General features: G+C 44.2%; 1 protein-coding gene across 3 annotated transcripts in view; it reads right to left on the reverse strand.

The window, feature by feature from the left end:
• TMTC1 (transmembrane O-mannosyltransferase targeting cadherins 1) overlaps positions 1-19,555 on the reverse strand; it is a 113,028-nt gene that overhangs the window by 53,499 nt on the left and 39,974 nt on the right. For all 3 annotated transcript variants that reach the window (XM_077469006.1, XM_077469007.1, XM_077469008.1), the window contains exons 7-9: positions 17,782-17,885; positions 15,619-15,808; positions 3,027-3,148 (exon numbers count right to left, since the gene is read on the reverse strand). In XM_077469006.1, coding sequence (XP_077325132.1) covers positions 3,027-3,148; positions 15,619-15,808; positions 17,782-17,885 — 416 coding nt within the window. The remainder of the gene's footprint in view (positions 1-3,026; positions 3,149-15,618; positions 15,809-17,781; positions 17,886-19,555) is intronic.

Genomic DNA, 19,555 nt, shown 5'->3' on the forward strand with positions numbered 1-19,555 from the left:
AATGCTCCGGGACTCATGGATGTTAGAGGGAACAAAGAGCCAGATACTCAAGTGGGTTTTGTGATAACGGTCACCAGGACAAATAGAGAGGGTGAATTTTCCAAACGGTGGATAAAAACCTAAAAACTAGGGTTCTAATCTATTTCCATACTATCCAAAACTAAAAAAAGTTTGCCTTTAGTCAAACTTTAAGCGTTTTTTTTGGGTGAATTTGTTGCAAAGTTTCTTACCCGGTGATCATACTAATAACAGCACTTCCTGTTGTAAGCTGACAACGCAAAGCCACTGCCTCGTAATTTGCAAAAGCCCGCTGTTGTGTGCTTCTATGGTTTTCAGGCTGATGCCTAGTATATTAACAAAAATCCCCAGCAACACACAAACAAGAAATCTGGGCTAAAAAAATTGCAGCGAAATGTCTGCCCCTTATACAACTGATCTGGAAAATGGCTTCTTCATTCACATAGATAACAGGGACGTTCACTGTGCAATCACAGAAAGGAAAGAGCCCAAACTTCAGGTCCTGGTAAATATACTGATAGCTTTGTGCTATTGGAATATTAATGATGCTTTGCTCTGTCTTGTGTTTCTGTAACTGTATCTGAAGCAGGGCCCCTGGATTACACACATCATAACATCCTGGCTGGCGATAATCCCACAATGTACTGGCAAAGCCGTATTCCTCCACGCCAAGATAGAACACAGCCCAGATCCTCTTCAGAAAAATTTCCAGAGACATTGAATCCGACCTCTAAAAAAAATGTTTGTCTTGGCCTCAGCTCAGACAGATAAACGTGTTTATTTGTAGCAACTGGAATATGATTAGGGGTATGTGAAGACATTAGTCTTTCAGCGTTGCTTTGTTTTTGCTATGGAATGAACCTGTCACAAACCGAACGGTGAGTATGATGAAAAAAATGACATAAGCAGAGGTGACCTCCAATGAAAACCACATTTCAAAACAATCAGTAAATCTGGAGATCCAGTTATATACAAATTTAAACATCTACTATTAAAAGTAGGTTGGCTAACAAATTGTTCCTATTGGTAAATGAGTCTGGTCCATCTCATTAAAGGATCAATAGAAGGCTCTTTAAACTATAACTAAATGCAAAACTTTTTGTTTTCTCATTTTGGCTAGAGTAAGGAAGAGTTATAACCCCCATAATATTTTTTTCCATCTGTGCCCCATTGGGGAAATGTCCCTTCTCTTACTGTCCCATAGCCAAAAGAGGAAGTAAGAGGAAATGCATTCAAGGAATACAGATGTGTCACCAGAACTAGTGTGTCAATTGGAAGATTTCTCCTCTATTAGTATTCTGACGTCAACCCAAAATTTGGGATTTTCTTTTACTTTCACTTTTGATGAAAATGGTAAACAGGACAAATAAAGATAGTGAATCTCCATGACAGAGGCACAGACAGCAATAAAAAATGGTTAGTGTTCTAATTGCTCCCCACTCTATCCAAAACGAAATAAAAGTTTGCCTTTAGCTACACTTTTATTAAAAGGGGTGAATCTAAGATCAGAGTATTCAGATTATAATCATTATAAATATACAGGTGTACTTGTATATCACCCTTTATTAAGATTTACTTTTCTGACATCATTCAATGTCCCCCCAGCATAATGTGTGTATAAAATAGTGTAAAATAACAAAGTTGCCTACATTACTCACACCACTAATTAGGAGTCTCTGTTATTTAATGCTGTTATGTACTCTGTGGAGCTGGGAGACAGAGTACTCTATCAAGTAACAAAGTAACATTTATTAGCCTTCAGGTGAAATCTCACCCCCAACACACCGCATACTCAGAGAAGTATATACTGTAAAACACAATGCATCTTGCACATATATTTGTAAATGTTATGCAACCAAAACCTCTGTATTAAATACAAATTGTCAGACAATGTATTTGTTTTGCTAGCTAGCTGGTAAATGTACTGTAAAATAACATTTTGATTTGTTTACTCTATGCAAAGTCCTTCCATGTGTACCTTAATTGAAATGCTAGTTATAAATTTGGCAGTTGCCATTTTTGATCAGCTTGCTGGAATTGGAATGATTCTGCTTTAATTGAACAAGCTGAAGTTAGACGCTGATTGGCTACCATGCACAATTGCACCAGATTTTGCACTCTCCAGTTTTAGTAAATAAACCTCATTGGAGGCCTTCAGCTGCCATTGTGCTCTGCTGGGCTTCTGGTGTGTCCATGCGCTTTTACAGTGGTTGTAAACCCTTACAAATCACTTTGACCTACAGGTAAGCCTAGATTAAGGCTTACCTGTAGGTCCAAGAAATATCTCCTAAACCTACACGGTTTAGGAGATATTTACAAAAAGACAGGCATTGCTGTCTACGGTGCATGCGTTGTAGACAGCGGCGCGCAGGCGCACTGAGCAGGCCGCAGATCATGGCCATATGCCGCTCGTATCGGCTCCCGTGCGCATGCGCGGGAGTGACATCATCACGGTTCCGGCGAATCACAGCGCCGGAGCAGCGAGACCCGGAAGTCACTACGGGATACATGGCAGCGGCGAAGGTGAAGACGGAGGACCGCTTCGGGGGCTTTGTTCTCAGGTAAGTTATTCATAATGAGCTAATATGCTATGCATACTAGCTCATTATGCCTTTGCCTTGCAGGTTGCATTTTTTTTATTTATTTTTTAAATAGCCTTTACTTCCTCTTTAATGGAAATGGGCTGCCTCCCTGATTTGAATCAGGGCTGCAATATACAGAGGAACCTTGGTGACGAAGTGTGACTTCCACGTACAGTATATCTGAAAATGTTGCGTAATTACAAACTCTGTTTAATGCAAATTGTTAAATAGTTTTTTTTTGTTTGTTTTTTTGCTGGCTAGCTGGTAAATGTGCTGGGAAACATATTTTGTTTTATTTTCTATGTGCAACGTCTTCCCATATGCATCTTACTTTAATGTAAAAGCTAGTTATAACTTGGGGTGGTTTACATTTTTGTTTAAGTATATAAAAATCCCCTTGGCTTACATGAAAAATCATGGATGTACCTTGGCATGTAGAGGACTCGCTCTGCCACCACGAAGCCCACCCTGAAGAAGAGATTGCTGGCTGGTATAAATGGGAAAACCAGGAAGAGCAGACCCACCAAGACCTCCCGATGTCCAGTCCTCTGCAGAGCAGGCAAAACGTTAGTTGAAGTAACAGAATTCACAACTATTAAAGGCTCAGTGCAACAAAAACTGATATTTCAGTCTTTGGTAGATGCAGGTTAAACTGGCTGATTGTATGGATTTCTTTAATCACTCAGTGACTCTACTAGTGAGAGCTCTGTGCTGAGTTCTTAGCTTTGGACACCTGTCTTTCCCATTACCAGGTATTATCAACAATCCTATTGAATTTGTATTTATTTTATATTATGAAGAATGTAATAGGAGGAGCTGGGACACACTAAAGCAGACAAAAACATCCAAAACTCCCAGGTGTGCATTAAGGCTGCATTCACACCAGAGCGTTTCAAAGTCACGTGTTTTTACCACGATTTTGTTCAGGTCACCAATGTAAAAGGCAGAAAAACGCCTGTAATCTGCCCCAAAGAAGCTCATGTTCTTTTTTTGAGCTTAGGGTGTTTTTCAGAAGTTTGGCTTCAGGTGACAAAACACTCAGATATGAATATGTGCCATTGAAATGAATGGAATTTTGCTTTTTGGCCATTTTTCAGGGGGTGACTCAAACCCAACAAGCTCCATCTTCAACCAAAATATCACTTTTAGACTCGTTTTTGTAAACACAACAACCATACAACACAAAACTGAAAACTGCAAGAATTGCTCAATGGCAATGTGAAAAACTCAACAACCACTTTGATTTTGCTGTGATATAATCCGATTCCTAAAAAATAATGGTTTGGAAACTGGCTGGACTACATAAATCCACCTATCCCCGCCCCTCTTTGTCCCTCTACACCTGCATACATTCATTATTTTATTCCAGCAAAACAATGATGCTTACTTAACTCCTAAGAGCCTGCCCACACGCTGTACTTGGGAAAGGACTCTTGAGATATGTAGTTCTGAGGGTGTGCCCGATGATGACAATGAGTAATAAAAGCTGCTTCTCATCACAGGAACAAGGTAAAAGGGAAAAAAAACAATGCCGGCTCATGCTCTAGAGGAGAGGAAGGTTGCCCAGCGCCACCAGAGAAAGAGCTACACTGCCCCGCGCCACCAGAGAGAGCCATGTTGTCCAGCACCACCAGAGAGAGGCACGCTGCGCAGCAGAGAGAGAAAGACTGAGCCACTGCCAGAGTACAGACATGCTACACTACTGACCAGAGTCGCCCCCAGGGAACCCAGAGTGAGCAATTGTCCAGCCGGAGGGATCACTGCTGTCGTTTCGCTGGGTCTGGTAAGAGGGCCCGTTGACCATTATCCATTACTTATCCTAGGGATTGAACAACGTCTGCAGTCTCTGACCATGATAATGTGATAATGACATTGTCGAAAAGGGGCGGCACATGGGTGACCCTAAAATTACGCCCCCCCCCCCCCCCCCCCTGAAAAAAGTTCTGCGGACACTCATGCATTTTGCTAATTGGGCTAACATTTGAACATAGGCATAATGCCTCATGCCATGACAGCATTAATTAATGTTGCAGCAGAAAACTAAAATTGAGGCCCTTAAACCAAATTTTCTTTAGAAAAAGAAAATGTCGGATTCTGATTGGTCAATCCTGTTCAGTTAATTTCTAAAAATAACAGTGAGGGAAAATGCATTTGTTACATCAGTTTGCAAAATCAATTTCTATCATTAAACTACTTAAACAATGGCAGAACAAGTTCCGTGACACGCTAACACTCCATTTATGTGTGCATTATTTACACATAACTAGATCCTTATCGCACTGCTGACTCGGGTTCATGGCAACAGCACGGAAAGCTATGAAATAAACTCTTATGTTCTGGCGGCAGGAGAGAAAGTTTCCAGGAGTTTGTTTGAGAGAAAAGATTGAACAAACTTCCTGGTATGATGATAACGATCAAATATGGAGGAGGTGATGGCGGAGGGAGGAAAAGGATCAAGAAAAAGTCCTGTACTTATTGTAAGAAATTGCTATCAATCAACCCAGTGTCTAAGGGAGTGGTGCCCTTGTCCTGTTCAAATCATGACAAGCTATAGCCATTAAAGGGAACCTGTATTTTCAGTCAGCACAGTTTCTAAGTTAATATTGTTATGTTTTCCTGACAGAAAAAAAATATAATTTCCTGTTAAAGAGAATTTACAGTCATTAAAGGAGTCAGGGGAGCCTGGTTGGCTGAATCTACCCCTAGCTTTGTATATAACTTGGATTCTCCAACAGCAAGATCGTTTTATTACTATTCCTGACTCTGTTTCTGTCCATCAGGGAGTTTTGGTTGTTCCCTTCCTTCTTTTGTGTTTTCTGGCTTCTCCTCTTACATTCTTGATAATTTAAAATAAATTTTAAAAAAAGGGATGGTGTAAGCTCCTCATAATGAACACAGCACAGGGAACAGCATTAGGGTTAAAGTTGGCATTAGAGATACAGTGCCTTGAAAAAGAATTCATACCCCTTGACATTTTTCACATTTTGTCATGTTACAACCAAAAACTTAAATATATTTTATTGGGATTTTATGTGATAGACCAACACAAAGTGGCACATAATTGTGACGTGGAAGGAAAATGATAAATGGTTTGCATTTTTTTTTTACAAATAAATATCAAAAAAGCGTGGCGTGAATTTGTATTCAGCTTCCTTTACTCTGATACCTTCTATAACTAAAATTTGGTGGGACCACTTAACTTCAGAAGTTACCTAATTAGTAAATAGAGTACATTTGTGTGTAATTTAATCTTAGTATAAATACAGCTGTTCTGTGAAGCCCTCCAAGATTTTTTAGAGAATGTTAGTGAACAAACAGCATCATGAAGGCTGAGGAACACATCAGACAGGTCAGGATATGAAGTTGTGGAGAAGTTTAAAGCAGGGTTAGATTATAAAAAAAAATCCCCAGCTTTAAACATCTCACGGAGCACTGTTCAATTCATCATCCGAAAATGGAAAGAGTATGGTACAACTGCAAACCTACCAAGACATGGCCGTCCACCTAAACTGAAAGGCCGGGCAAGAAGAGCATTAATCAGAGAAGCAGCCAAGAGGCCCATGGTAACTCTAGAGGAGCTGCAGAGATCCACAGCTCAGGTGGAAGAATCTGTCCACAGGACAACTATTAGCAATGCACTCCACAAATCTGGCCTTTTTGGAAGTGTGGCAAAAAGAAAGCCATTGCTAAAAGAAAGCCATAAGAAGTTTGGTTTGCAGTTTGTGATTTGTGGTTTGGATCAAAGCATATTCATGTGTTAGAATAGCCTAGTCAAAGTCCAGATCTAAATCCAATTGAGAATCTGTGGCAAGACTTGAAAATTTCTGTTCACAGACGTTCTCCATCCAATCTGACAGAGCTTGAGCTATTTTGCAAGAATCAAATAAAGGAAAAAGTATATGCGCTAACCAAAAACAAGTGAAAATAAGCAGCTACACACGATTGTGACCAAATTCATATAAACAAAAAACAACAATGTAGCTCTAAAAAGGTGATATAAAAATGTGAAGTGTCTAGCACTAAAAAAATAAAGTCCAAATCTCAAACTGATAAATAAGTCTTTGAAATTTGTGAAGCTCAAATGTGAAGTTCGGATGTGGTATTTCACACAGTGTATAAACCAAGAAGTTCGGATGTGGTAATTCACACAGTGTATAAACCAAGAAGTAATCCCAGAAAGATTTCATTCAGTGACATCAAGGTAGGTAAAAAAATGGGTACTCTTACCGGAACCACTGGACCTGTGCGTAAACACTAGGTCATACAGGCATGTATAAATGGAACCTCGATGGAACCGCACAGGTCTGTCCACTACTGGAAGGACTGTGGATCCTCAGGCCAATAAAGGAAAGGTCTGCATCCTCACGGAAGTTCCAATCTTCTTCTCCAGAGATCCAAATAAGATGGCAAAAGAGGGAAATTCCAGCCAATAGTTTGGCAGAATGTAAAGCCAAACTTGTGATAGGGATCATATGCAAAATGAAAAAGAAAAACAGCTTCCCATAGTGTAGGTTTAAAAAAATATGTGAATCGCTGTTTATTGGCATAAAACCAGCATGAACAATAAAAAATTAAATAAAATGTAAAATAAAAACGTGATCACGTTAAAAAGCAATACAGGGAACATGACAACCTCGTTGGGCGAGGTTGTCATGTTGTCATGACATGTTGTCATGTTCCCTGTATTGCTTTTTAGTAGTAGTAGAGGAGCTCCGGCCCAAGTGAACAGATAATCAGAATATGGTTAGTCCCAGCATAAAATCAAACAATAAGAGCGGGTTGTTGCTGTCCTAAAAGACTGCTGAAAAACAAGTTTCTCAGTAAGTCTAACTTGAATTTTCCCTAAACGTCTTTCAGGACAGCACCTGAGAAGATAAACAAGACTTACCAACTAGGGAGGGACCACAGCCTGCAGGACCTTTCTGCCCAAAGCCTGATCATTTGCTGACTGAAGATCCAGTCTTTAATGACGGACAAACGTTAAGTAACTTGACCAGCTTTTTCTGCCCATGTAGTGGCCCTGGTAGAATGTGCTTGAATTCCCAGTGGGGGAGATAGCCCCGACTGGGAGTAGGCTGCCAGAATAGCGGATTTAAGCCATCCAGCAATTGACCCCTTTGATGCTTGGTGGCCCTTCTTTTTGCCTTAAAAAAGTACAAACAAAGAGTCCAAAGACCTTAAATCCTGTGTTACTTCAAAGTAATGTAATAGAGTTCTTCTCAGATCCAAATTGTGAACTTGGCTTTCTTTTTCCCCCGAAGGGTTTGAGCAAAAGGTTGGTAGGGTGATCGCTTGCGACCTGTTGTGAACTGATGTTACTTCTGGTAAAAACCCCAGATCTGTTTTAAGTATAATCCTATCTGGGTAGATGGATAAGAAGGGTTCTTTAACCCAGTTCACCAATTCTCCTTGCCGATGTAGTTGCAACTAGAAAAAAAGTCTTAAAGGTTAGATTTCTTAGAGATATTGCTGGCAACTGTTCAAAAGGTTCCTTTCTGAGAGCTTGCAGGACCACTGATAGATCCCATTTGGGAAAATGCTTAGTTGGAGCTGATCTAGATCTAGTAAGTGCCTTAACAAATCTTGTGACCAAGGGCTCAGAAGAGACTGGTCTCTCCAGAAAAAGTGTGCTGACTGCAAGGCCCTTGTCTGCACCATTTTGTATACTGACACCAAATTTTCTACAGTTCTATTTCTCGAACGACACCAGGAGTTGTAGACCTTCCAATATTTAGCATAAATGCCTCTAGTTACTGTCTTTCTACTGAAAAGTAAAGTGGTTACTAAAGCCGCGTACACACGTAGCGGTATGTCCGACGTACTTAGTCTGGCGGACTTCCCGCCAGACTGTCCGTCGGACTTTCCGAACGGGCTACTTGCCCACACACGGCACTTTTTGAGCTGACTAATACGGCGTACTAATACGGCGTACTAAGTCCGCCGTACTATCCGCCCTACTTTTTAAATGAACGGACTCGCCCACACATGCAGAGGAAAGTCCGCTCATTTCGAGCGCGTCTCCAGGTAGGCGGGGCCCGCGAAGGAGACGTCGCTGGCCCCGCCGCCTGGTATGGACTTAAAGGGGAACCCCAACACCGAAAAAAATCGGCGTGGGGCTCCCCCCAAAGTCCACAACAGACCCTTGTCCGAGCACGCTACCTGGCCGGCCAGGAAAGGGGGGCGAGCGAGGGTGACACCGCCCCTTGTCCCTATGTAAGTGGCCGCGCAGCACGTCCCTGGCATTGCGGCCGGAGAGATCGTCGAGTCAACGTCTCCTGGAGAAGAGGAAGAAGAAGAAGAAGAACGGAAGGCGGCGGCGGCGGCGACAGAAGACCGGGCCACCTCCTGTAAAAGAGCTATAAGAAGGCGCGGTGGCCCGGCAGAAGAACCGAAGAGGGGGACAAGACCCCCGAAGTCGGAAGAAGAGGCCGGCGGCGAGGAAGAAAGCCGGACTCCTCCGCTAGCAAAAGAGCTACAAGAAGATAGCGGAGGAGTCCGGCGAGAAGACCCCCCCCGAAGACGGAAGACCCCCGGAGCTGTGCAATAAAGTATTTTATCTCGTGTGTTGTGTTTTTTTTTGTACTTTTATTTTACAGGTTAATGGGTAGGGGTACATTGTACCCCATACTCATTCACATAGGGTGGGGGGCCGGTATCCGGGGGCCCCCTTATTAAAGGGGGCTCCTGGATTCCGATAAGCCCCCCGCCCGCAGACCCCGACAACCAACGGCAAGGGTTGTCGGGAAGAGGCCCTTGTCCTCATCAACATGGGGACAAGGTGCTTTGGGGTGGGGGGGCCGCGCGGCCCCCCCTTCCCCAAGGCATCCCCCATGTTGAGGGCACGCGGCCTGGTACGGCTCAGGAGGGGGGGCGCTCGCTCGCCCCCCTTTCCTGGCCGGCCAGGGTAGCGTGCTCGGACAAGGGTCTGTTGTGGACTTGGGGCGGACCCCCGCGCCGATTTTTTTTGGCGTTGGGGTTCCCCTTTAAGTCCATACCAGGCGGCGGGGCCAGCGACGTCTCCTTCGCGGGCCCCGCCTACCTGGAGACCCGCTCGAAATGAGCGGACTTTTCTCCGGGCGGGAAAAGTCCGCTCATTTCAAAAGTACGGCGGACTGGCATACACACGGCCGGATTGTTCGCCGAAATGCGAGTCCGCCGGGAAGATTGGTGTGCAACACGGCATTCTAAGTCTGCCGTACTTTCGGGTCAAAAAAGTATGCCGGAGGCTACACACGGGGGGATTGTTTGGCGGACTTGAGTTTGCCGGACTTTTCCACCGGATTGTTTGATCGTGTGTACGCGGCATAAGGGTTCTGTCAGACCTTTGTCCTTTAACAATTGTTTCTCAGATAGCAGGTGGTGAGGCTTAGTCTGGCCACATCCGGGTGATGTATCAGACCCTGTAGAAGGTAGCTGCCAAAATGGTTTGATTGCCATTTGCAGAACAGTGGTAAACCAGGCTCTTTTTTAGCCAGAATGGAGTATTAAGGATTACGGACACCTTTTCCTATTGTATTTTCCTCAATACTAACGGAATTAGCTGGAACAGGGACAAGACGTAACCCAGATGAAAGTTCCAAGGATGTGCCAAGGCATCTATCCCCTCAGAGCTGTAATTTCTGTGAATCTAAAAGAAAATCGGGAGCTGTGCATTTTTTTCTGACGCAAACAGGATGGCCCCAGGCTCTGGTGACCATTCCAAAAACTTCTGGATTCAAGCTCCATTCTGCCTCCTGAATCCATCTCCTGCTCAGAAAATCTGCCACTACATTTAGTGTGCCCTTGAGGTGGACTGCAGATAAGGACATTAAATGATTTTCCGCACACTCTAGGATCTTTGATGCCAGCAACTGAGAGTTTTGCTTCTTGTGCCTCCCTGCTTGTTCAGGTAGGCTATGGAAGTGGCGTTGTCTGATAGAATCTGGACATGGAAAATTTGGAGGATTGGAGAGAAGGCATCCAATGCTAAGGCGACTGCCCTTAGTTCCCCCCAATTTAAGGACCTTTTTGCCTCGAACCGGGAACATTCTCCCTGTGCTCAGTTCTGATCCAAGTGGGCCCCCCATCCCCACATGCTGGCATCCATCGTCACCACTTTTTTTATGGAAATTGTCTGATTTTTCCACCACCAAAGCAATCATTTGACTCTGGTGGGAATCTCTACCTTTGCGTCCAGAGATTCTGTCCTGTGGTTCCATGCCTTTAGGAAGAAACTCTGAAGAGGTCTGAAATGTAGCCTTGCCCATTGAATGGCTGGCATAGTCCAGGTTAAAGTTCCTAGGGCTGACATAACACTTCTGACTGACATTTCCTGATTTGTCTGTAGACAGCATACCTTTGATATTTTGGACTTTGATCTCTTTCTCTTCTGGAAGAAAAATTCTTTGCTCAACTGAGCTTATTTGGTTCCCTGGAATTTTTACCTTTCTGAGCCGGATTGAAGTTTGACTTATGAACATTTACAATCCAACCCAAGGTTTCTACATGACTGCAGGCCTTGCCCAGGTCTTCTAACAATTTCTCCCTGGAAGGGGCAAAGAAGAGCAGGTCGTCCAGGTATGGAATTACTGCGACCCCTTGAAGCCAGAGGGGTGCAAGGGCTTTTTCCATCACCTTTGTAAATATTTGTGGGGCAGAAGAAACGCCAAAGGAAAGGACCTTGAATTGCAGAAGTAGCACCTAATTCTCCATGTTTATTGCCATCCTTAGGAATCTTTGAGGCTAAGGGGGTATAGAGATGTGCAGATAGGCATCTTGTAGGTCGATTGATGCCATGAAGCACTCCTTGGCCAATAGGTTTCTGACCATGAAGATAGAGTCCATATGAAACCTCTTGTATAGAACTGATCTGTTTAGTGGTTTTAAGTTGAGGATTAATAGAAAACTTACGGATGTTTTTTTTTTATCAGAAATACATTGGAATAGAATCCCTGATAACATTCCCCCCGTGGTACCTGAGTCACAACCCCTTGTTATCTCATATCCTTTAACAGGTTCTTTATAGCTAGGGTCTTTGTTGCATGTCTTGGTAGGCTTGTTACAAAGTACCTTTCTGGGGGATGATCCCCTAAGAATGGGAGCCCAGATAACTTGTTTTTGGATGCCGCATCTCCCGGACAAGTTTTTAACCACAGCGCCCTTCTGACTGAGTTAGTTAGGGCTGTGTCTTTTGCTGTCATCCTAATAGATTCTGCTTATGCGTCTGAAACATAAGCTACAGCTGCTGACCATGTCATAAAAGAATCAAGAGTTTCTTGCTTGGGGGAATCAGCTATTATATGAGCTTTAAGCTGATTCACCCAATATTCCATATTTCTAGAGACACAAGTAGTCGTCATTGCTGGTTTGAGGTTGCCCATGATGGATTGCCAAGCCCTTTTAAGCTGTTGATCCATTTTTTATCCATGGGATCCTTTAAAACCTCCATGTACTCAAATGCCAGATCAGTTAATCTTGAAACCTGAGAAAAGAGTGCATCGAGTTTTGTAACTTTATTCCAAAGTGCTGCTGGGTCTTCATCGAATGGGAACCTCCTTTTATGGGCCCTTTGGAAGCAAGGCTCTCTTTCTGGTTCAGCCCATTCTTTCTTAATTGTCTCAGTAATTACTGCGTGAACTGTAAAAGTATGATTTTTGGGCGCACGGAGTCCTGCATACATCAAGGCAATTCTTTTCGCACTTCCTCTAAGCCCAAGGTAGCATAAACTGCCCTTAGTAGGCAGTCTACTTGCTCCAAAGACAATTTATATTTAGAAGGTGCATTTTCCACCTGGTCCTCCTCCTCATCTGACTCTTCCTTAGAATGTGAGGGGGAATGTCCTTTCACGGTTATGAGGACCTACTTCAGCCTCCACTGCCGGGACTACCAGTGAGCTCTGAGAGGATTCTGAGGTGGACGGCTGACTTAAGGATGGATTTGCAAGCGAAGATCAAGAGGATTGAATGGTGGCATCCAGTTCCTTTTTGATTGATGCAAGCAAATCGCTACATGCGGAAGAAGCCTCTTCCTTAACTAAAGTGTCATTGCATGCTTGACATAGTGTCTTTTTCCAGCCTTCAGGTAATTTTGCTTTGCATGAAGGGCATTTTCTTTTAACCCCTGGGTCAGAGCTCTTGGTCTGCCGTGACAAGGGAAAAAAGGAACAGAAAAACAAAACCATCCTAGGGAGTCAGCCTGAACTCTTCCAATATGCTCACCACAGGTGCACAGTGAGAAAACCAAAAGTTTCCCATGCCCAGGCAGGCCCTGCCACCAGGGGGAAACCAAACTCAAATCCCACTGAAGAGAAAGGGAGAGAGAGAGACCTCAAAATAACAGTTGCCCCTTACCTGGGTCTTGCTGGTGCCTGTGCCTGTCCTACTTGCTGCGGCTCCCGAATACATCCTGGTACTGCAGCGCAATGTATGTGGCTAATGGTTCCAGACTCCATTAGCGCCTCTGTGCCGGCCTGGAAGCAGAAATATAGGCACCAGACCTGTTCCTCCCTTCTCCCCCTGCGCTTTCTGGTGGAAATGACCCCATGCACCCGCTCCTAGGATTCCGCCCCACTTCCGGTTAACTCACTTCCAGTGGATGCAGTCCTCTGGCTGCCCATCCCAAGATGGCGGGGGCATTCAGAGAAGCGGCCGGACCTGAAACAAAAAAATGATGTCCGCCGTCACTCGCCACCGCCTGGCAGCCCTTTAGCGCAGTCCCAGCTCTCCTCAAGCACTGACGAGGGAGAAGGAGCCCATCCAACAGCTTCTGCATCAGCCTGTGGAAATGGGAGGAACTGGCTCTCTGAGGTAGGGAAAGAACAATATGTTGGAGCAGGGAGCCTGACAGCACCTTGAGAGCTACTGATACAGTTTGTAAGGGCGCTCTGAACTTTAGAACCAAGCAAAACCAGATGTCTTTATGAACCAGAAAGTCTATGATAGGGTATATTCCCCAATTAGGGCTGCACTTATGGAGAGAAGCAATCTCTGAATAGGAAACATAAAAACAAAGCAAAGGCGCCTCTAAGTGTAGAATTAAAAGCTGTTTAATTTCCCCAAAAAGGGTTAAAAACACTTACAAGATATGTAGACTGACAGAGCATATCATTAATATCCATGTAGGTGGTCCGGCATGAATGCAGTGGTCACTGGCATATACCAGTTCTTTAGCCTGTGTGTGTCCAGTAGCGGGGGGTCCAGGGGATGCCAACAGGAAAACCAGCAGGGAGCTCCAAGAGAACTGACAGGCCAGCCTGCAATCACAGTCTCAAAACACGAGGATCCCGGAAGTGACGTCAGCGGCAGGAGACAATAACCATCAACCAGCGTGGACCACAAACAGGAAGCAAAACAGCAAGCAGTCATCAAAGAGGGACGCGTTTCGGAACTTCTCATAGGCTCGTTGACAAAGGAACCAATGAGAAGTTCCGAAATGCGTCCCTCTTTGATGACTGCTTCCTGTTTTGCTTCCTGTTTGTGGTCCACGCTGGTTGCTGGTTATTGTCTCCTGCCGTTAACGTCACTTCCGGGATCCTCGTGTTTTGAGACTGTGATTGTGGGCTGGCCTGTCAGTTCTCTTGGAGCTCTCTGCTGGTTTTCCCGTTGGCATCCCCTGGACCCCCCCCCCCCCCCCCGCTACTGGCCACACACAGCCTAAAGAACTTGTATATGCCAGTGACCACTGCCTTCATGTCAGACCACCTACATGGTTATTAATGATATGCTCTGCCAGTCTACATATCTTGTAAGTGTTTTTAACCCTTTTTTGGGAAATTAAACAGCTTTTAATTCTACACTTAGAGGCGCCTTTTCTTTGTTTTTTTGTTCCTTGAGAGCTCCTGACTCTCCACTACGTGTTCCCTGCCGGAGGAAACACAAAAACTGGCCACATGTGGGAAGGAGCCTCCTTTTAAGGTTTGGTGGAGGTGTGTTTCCTATCCACAAGTGGGAGGAGCCACTCTTTCAGGTAATGTCCTGAAAGACATTTAGGGAAAATATCAAATTACATTTTTGCTAAAAATACACTAAAATCATTATAAGTGGACACAAGCACAACAAAATATCTGCTAAATCTAAAAGATAAAACTTTATTGACTTCATAAAGTTCTATGTGTGAACGAGGTCACCATCCTAAAATTACCCCTGTGTGTGCCCTCAGCAGCTGCCAGCGGGAGGGAGAGAAGAGAAAGGAAGCCAGCAGTCCTGTGTGGGAAAGGGCACACAGGGGGGTGTGGATAGCAGGAGAAAGCAGGCAGCCTCACAGGGAGGGCCGATTAGCCGAGGGATTGGGATGATCTGAGAGGTGGAGGGGGGAGGGCACAGATACTAGAACCAATCCCCCTGCTGTGCAGCTGTAGAGGGATACGTTAGCATTGCTGCAGGGGGAACCACAAGAGGTGTCAGGAATAAGACAGTACAGCAGGACCTCCTGCTCAGGCCCCCTTTTGAACTGATGAGGTCTGGGCCCAGTACAGGAATGCTGGCTGTACTGGCTTATCAGCGGCCCTACTCTGAGCTCTGCAGGCAGTTCCTTTGACCTCATGGCTTTTGCTCTGATACGGCATGCATTGTCAGCTGGTCTTTATACAGAGGTGTGTGCCTTTCCAAAACAGGTCCAATCAATTTATGTAATTTACCACAGCTGGACTCCAATCAAGGTATAGAAACAGCTCAGCAACAATCAAGAGAAATTGGCACCTGAATTAAATTTCAAGTGTTGTTTCAAAGGGTCTGTATACTTATGGCAATGTGATGTCTAAGGCTGGCCATACATTATAAAACTGTCTTATTCAATTTTCCTTTAGATTTACCAAAACTGTATAATATGAGGTCAAACCCAAACACTTTCAATGTATATGTAATCAGGCAGGCCCTTGCACTACATAGTTGAAGGTAAATCTAAAGAAAATTGAATAAGAACATTGTCTAAAGGGGGACAGAGAAGGACTGGACTGTATTAGACTACACTTGGCACTGTGCACTCCTGAGATTTGTTTACAGATGACTGGTTCTCTTTGATAATATCAAAGTAAAGAAAGTACCTTTCTTGCCACCAGGCAGTGCAGGCCAAGGGATAAGAGTACCACCAACAGGACAAGTGTCTCCAAGTTCCGTCTGTCCCAGAGGGAATGAAGAAGGGGTATACTGCCCACCTGCCAGTCATAGCACATGGTGATGGGAGCCAGAAGCAGGCAGGCATTGAATGCCAGGATGTAGGAGAAAGTCAGGAACCTGCAAGACAGAGGAATTGAAGGCCATTATGTGAAACCTTGTAGTTTAGGGTCATGGGTCATGTGACATTTGTGATGAGGTCACTAATGGATACTGACCAGCCCTCCTTTATAGAGAATGGCAGTATTTGACCTATGAAGAGTTGGCGGACCTGCAAGAAATGCTGGAGACTGCAGCTTAAAGTGGTAGTAAACTCTCCATTTGTATTTTAACCTACAGGTAAGCTTATAATAAAGCTTACCTGTAGGTTAAATTAATATCTCCTAAATATGCACCGTTTAGGAGATATTCTAGTAAGCAGCAGTTGGTGACGTCACTGTCGCATGCACTCTGATGGAACAGCATACCCGTGCCATTCCTTCAGAGCTCCCAAGCAGCCGCAGCCTGCGAACCCAGATAAAAGACCGGGTGAAGATGGAAGCCTCTGCAGCAGTGACAGCATGTTGCTGGAGGGCTTAGTTTCAAGGTACGTTTTTCATAATGTGCTAGAATACGATGCATACTAGCACATTGTGCCTTTGCCTTGCAGGGAGAACATTTTTTTTTTAATTTAACGTTTACCACCGCTTTAAGACTTGCAGAATCATCAGATGTCTTCGACAGCGATCACCGCCAAGAAACATCTTCGGGAAATATGACACACTGCATTGAGGGGGAGCTTCTATAACGGCACCATTGTGAAAGAGCCCTTAAAGTAGATGTAAACCCGATTCATGAAATTTATCTGGGCACATATGTGTTTTCTTTTCTCTCTGCAAAGCCCTAAGGGCTGGTTAACACTATTGTGATGCGAGAACCCTGCAAATCAACTGCGGGTTCCCACATCGCACCCGACACACACGGCAGTTCACACTGCCATATGTGAACTGCTGGGGAGTGTCATTATATGTTAACGACACCCCCATTTCAGCTCGCATATCGCACTGCGAACTGACAGTTCGGACATGAATCGGATCGCATATGTGTGAACACACATACGATCCGATTCTGGTCCGAACAGAAAAAAGGGTCCTGTGCGTATTTGGACCAAATGCTGTGCGATATCAGCCATACTATCTGTATGGCTGACATCGCACCTGCACAGACATCGCATGTAATGTGAACAGCAGTGAGCTGCGAATTACATGCAATGTCTGCCATCGCAATAGTGTGTTCTTCTGTTATCAGCATGACTGAGATAAACCAACCTGAATTTTTTTGTCTAGGGAGGTTGCTAAAAAAATAGATTAGCAGAGAGCTGATCTATTCATACAACAGCTCTGAAAGTCTCTGCCTATGTGGAGTGGGGGTGCGTGCCTTTCCTCCAATCGGCTGTATGCCCAGACTTCACTTCCAGTACTGAACAGGAAGAAAAAATCTCTAACAGATGTGAAATTTCTAAAGAATATATAAAGCTGAAGACAGCAGATATACATGTAAAACTTATCTAGGGAGATTTGTTTCATCTCTGTGTATCATCTGAGGCTGTTCACTTCACTGGGTATATGTGAGGGTTTACATCCACTTTAAAGTCCATCTAAACCTTCAGTTTACACAGCTACAAATATTCCAGGTGCATAAAAACTAAATCTGTCCAAAGCCTTGCAGTTCATTTTCTTTGCAAAGCCATCTGAGTAGAAAAGCCTGTGTCCTGCCAGAATGCTCCAAAGAAGGACCCTTGCTCTATAAAGGGAAACAGTGGTCTCTCTGCAGAGGTCCAAGATGCCCCCTGCTAAGTCAGAGCTACAAATCTCCAATTAGCAGGGGAAACTTGACTTTTCTAGGATTAGATACACATTTGGAAGCTATGCTGTATTTTGTCAGTAAGTCTGTGACAGGTCTTCATTACCTATTCACACCCAAACATGGCTGAATTACACTTTACATTCTTGAGAACTGCTAATACAGCCTGCAGAGACAGGACAGAGCTCCTATCCAGCTGCCAGAGACAAAGAAACACTGTGTTGGCCTTGGGCCATGGCTCTTCCACATACCTGGTGAGGATGTAAGGTGAGAAGGAAGCCGGATTGTCTTGCTCTGAGAACAATGGCATAGAGCCTCCCATGATGAGGACGCGGAAACCTAACACCACCATCACCTGCAAGAGAAAAAGGTTCTGATCAAATATCCTCTTTATGAGTGGTGGTCAGTGACTCCTGCCAAGCTGAGACTAGGTGTAGCCAGCATATTTACCACTCTTATTGTCTAGACGACAGAGGGATGACAATATGAACCATTGAGTATAATATGAACCATTGAGTATACATACAGATATATGGTGGGCGCAGCTTGACAGTGTTAAGCCACTCAGAGGAGCCAGTTATTCATAAGTATTTATTTAATAAATAAGGGCTTTTGCTTATAAAAATTTAAAAGAGAGAGGCAAAAGGGAAAAACTAAAAAAAAACAAACACAAAGTTTTAAGCCAGCCATACAGGCCCTGAAAGACATACAAAACCATCTATGCCATCAGAAGACAGCTGTACCACCTAAAACCACCAGTAAAAGTCTCATAAAATGAAACTTTACCCATAACAACATGATGAAAAAATAATGTTCTTTAGCAATTCCACATTAATAATTATACTATCAAAATGAGTGTGTGCTTTAAATTGCCTCCAGCATTGCTCCTGTTCCTTCTTGATGAAGGCGGCTATTTTGCTGAAGCCCAGAGCCCCTGAACAAAAGTAAATCTTAAAGTGGAACTAAACCCATCGAAAAACAGATACATTCACTTTGCAGCCAAACAAGTCCTGCCTAGTTCTTGGTTGTAATATGTAGCTATAATATCTAATTTCTATACTCAGACTGGAGGAAGAAATACATGGCGGAAGCACTCAAGCGGCGTGTGGGAAGCAATTCTGTGACACATTCCTGGAATGCTGGGATTGCTAACTGTAAGGCCGCGTACACACGGGCGGACTGTTCGCCCAACTTTGTCCGCTGAACAGTGTTTGGGCGGACAGTCCGCTCGTGTGTGGGCTTTCAGCGGACAGTTTCAGCGGACAGTTGGACGGACAAGGTTTTTCGGAATTTCCGAAAAACTGTCCGCTGAAACCTTGTTTCAGCGAACAGCCCGCTCGTGTGCTCAGAAAGGATTTTCACGCCGAAAGCTATAATGCAGTGTATAGGACGTCGTATTTTTCGTCCCGTCGTACGTGCCGTTCACGTCATCGCGCACGGTTTCAGCAAACTGTTCGTCCGTCGTGTGTGGCCATGTCCGTCCATGCTAAGTTTGAGCGGACTGTTTGCCGAAACTGTTGGACGGACAAAGTTGGGCGAACAGTCCGCGCGTGTGTACGCGGCCTCACATTTGTTTGTGTCCTCAACCAAACTGTCAAACCATCAAATGACCGTTGCCATAACTGATCACATGTGAAGTGCGATTGCAGTTACAGATCAAACAGAAACAGCTCCCTTGGCTGTAAAGAATAGGAGAGTTTAATTCTGCGTTAAGGCTGTCAGCAGATCGGCCTCCACAAATTTGTCAGTGCCTAAAAATGGAGAGCAACTGAGCATCTGCAGAGCAGAGCAGAGCAAGGTAAGACAGTGTATTACTGGATTTTAAACAGTATAGACACTTATTTTTAATATTGTGCATAGCTATACCTGCAAAAGGGGCCAGCCTGCAAGTTTAACCCTTTCATGACTAAGCCTATTTTTGGAATTTGGTGTTTACAAGTTAAAATCCATATTTTTTGCTAGAAAATTACTTGGAACCCCCAAACATTATATATATTTTTTTAGCAGAGGCTCTAGAGAATAAAA

The sequence above is a fragment of the Lithobates pipiens genome, unplaced genomic scaffold, assembly GCF_037356315.1.
Source record: "Lithobates pipiens isolate NorthernLeopardFrog02 unplaced genomic scaffold, aLitPip1_a1.2 Scaffold_8, whole genome shotgun sequence".
Classification (NCBI taxonomy): domain Eukaryota; kingdom Metazoa; phylum Chordata; class Amphibia; order Anura; family Ranidae; genus Lithobates; species Lithobates pipiens.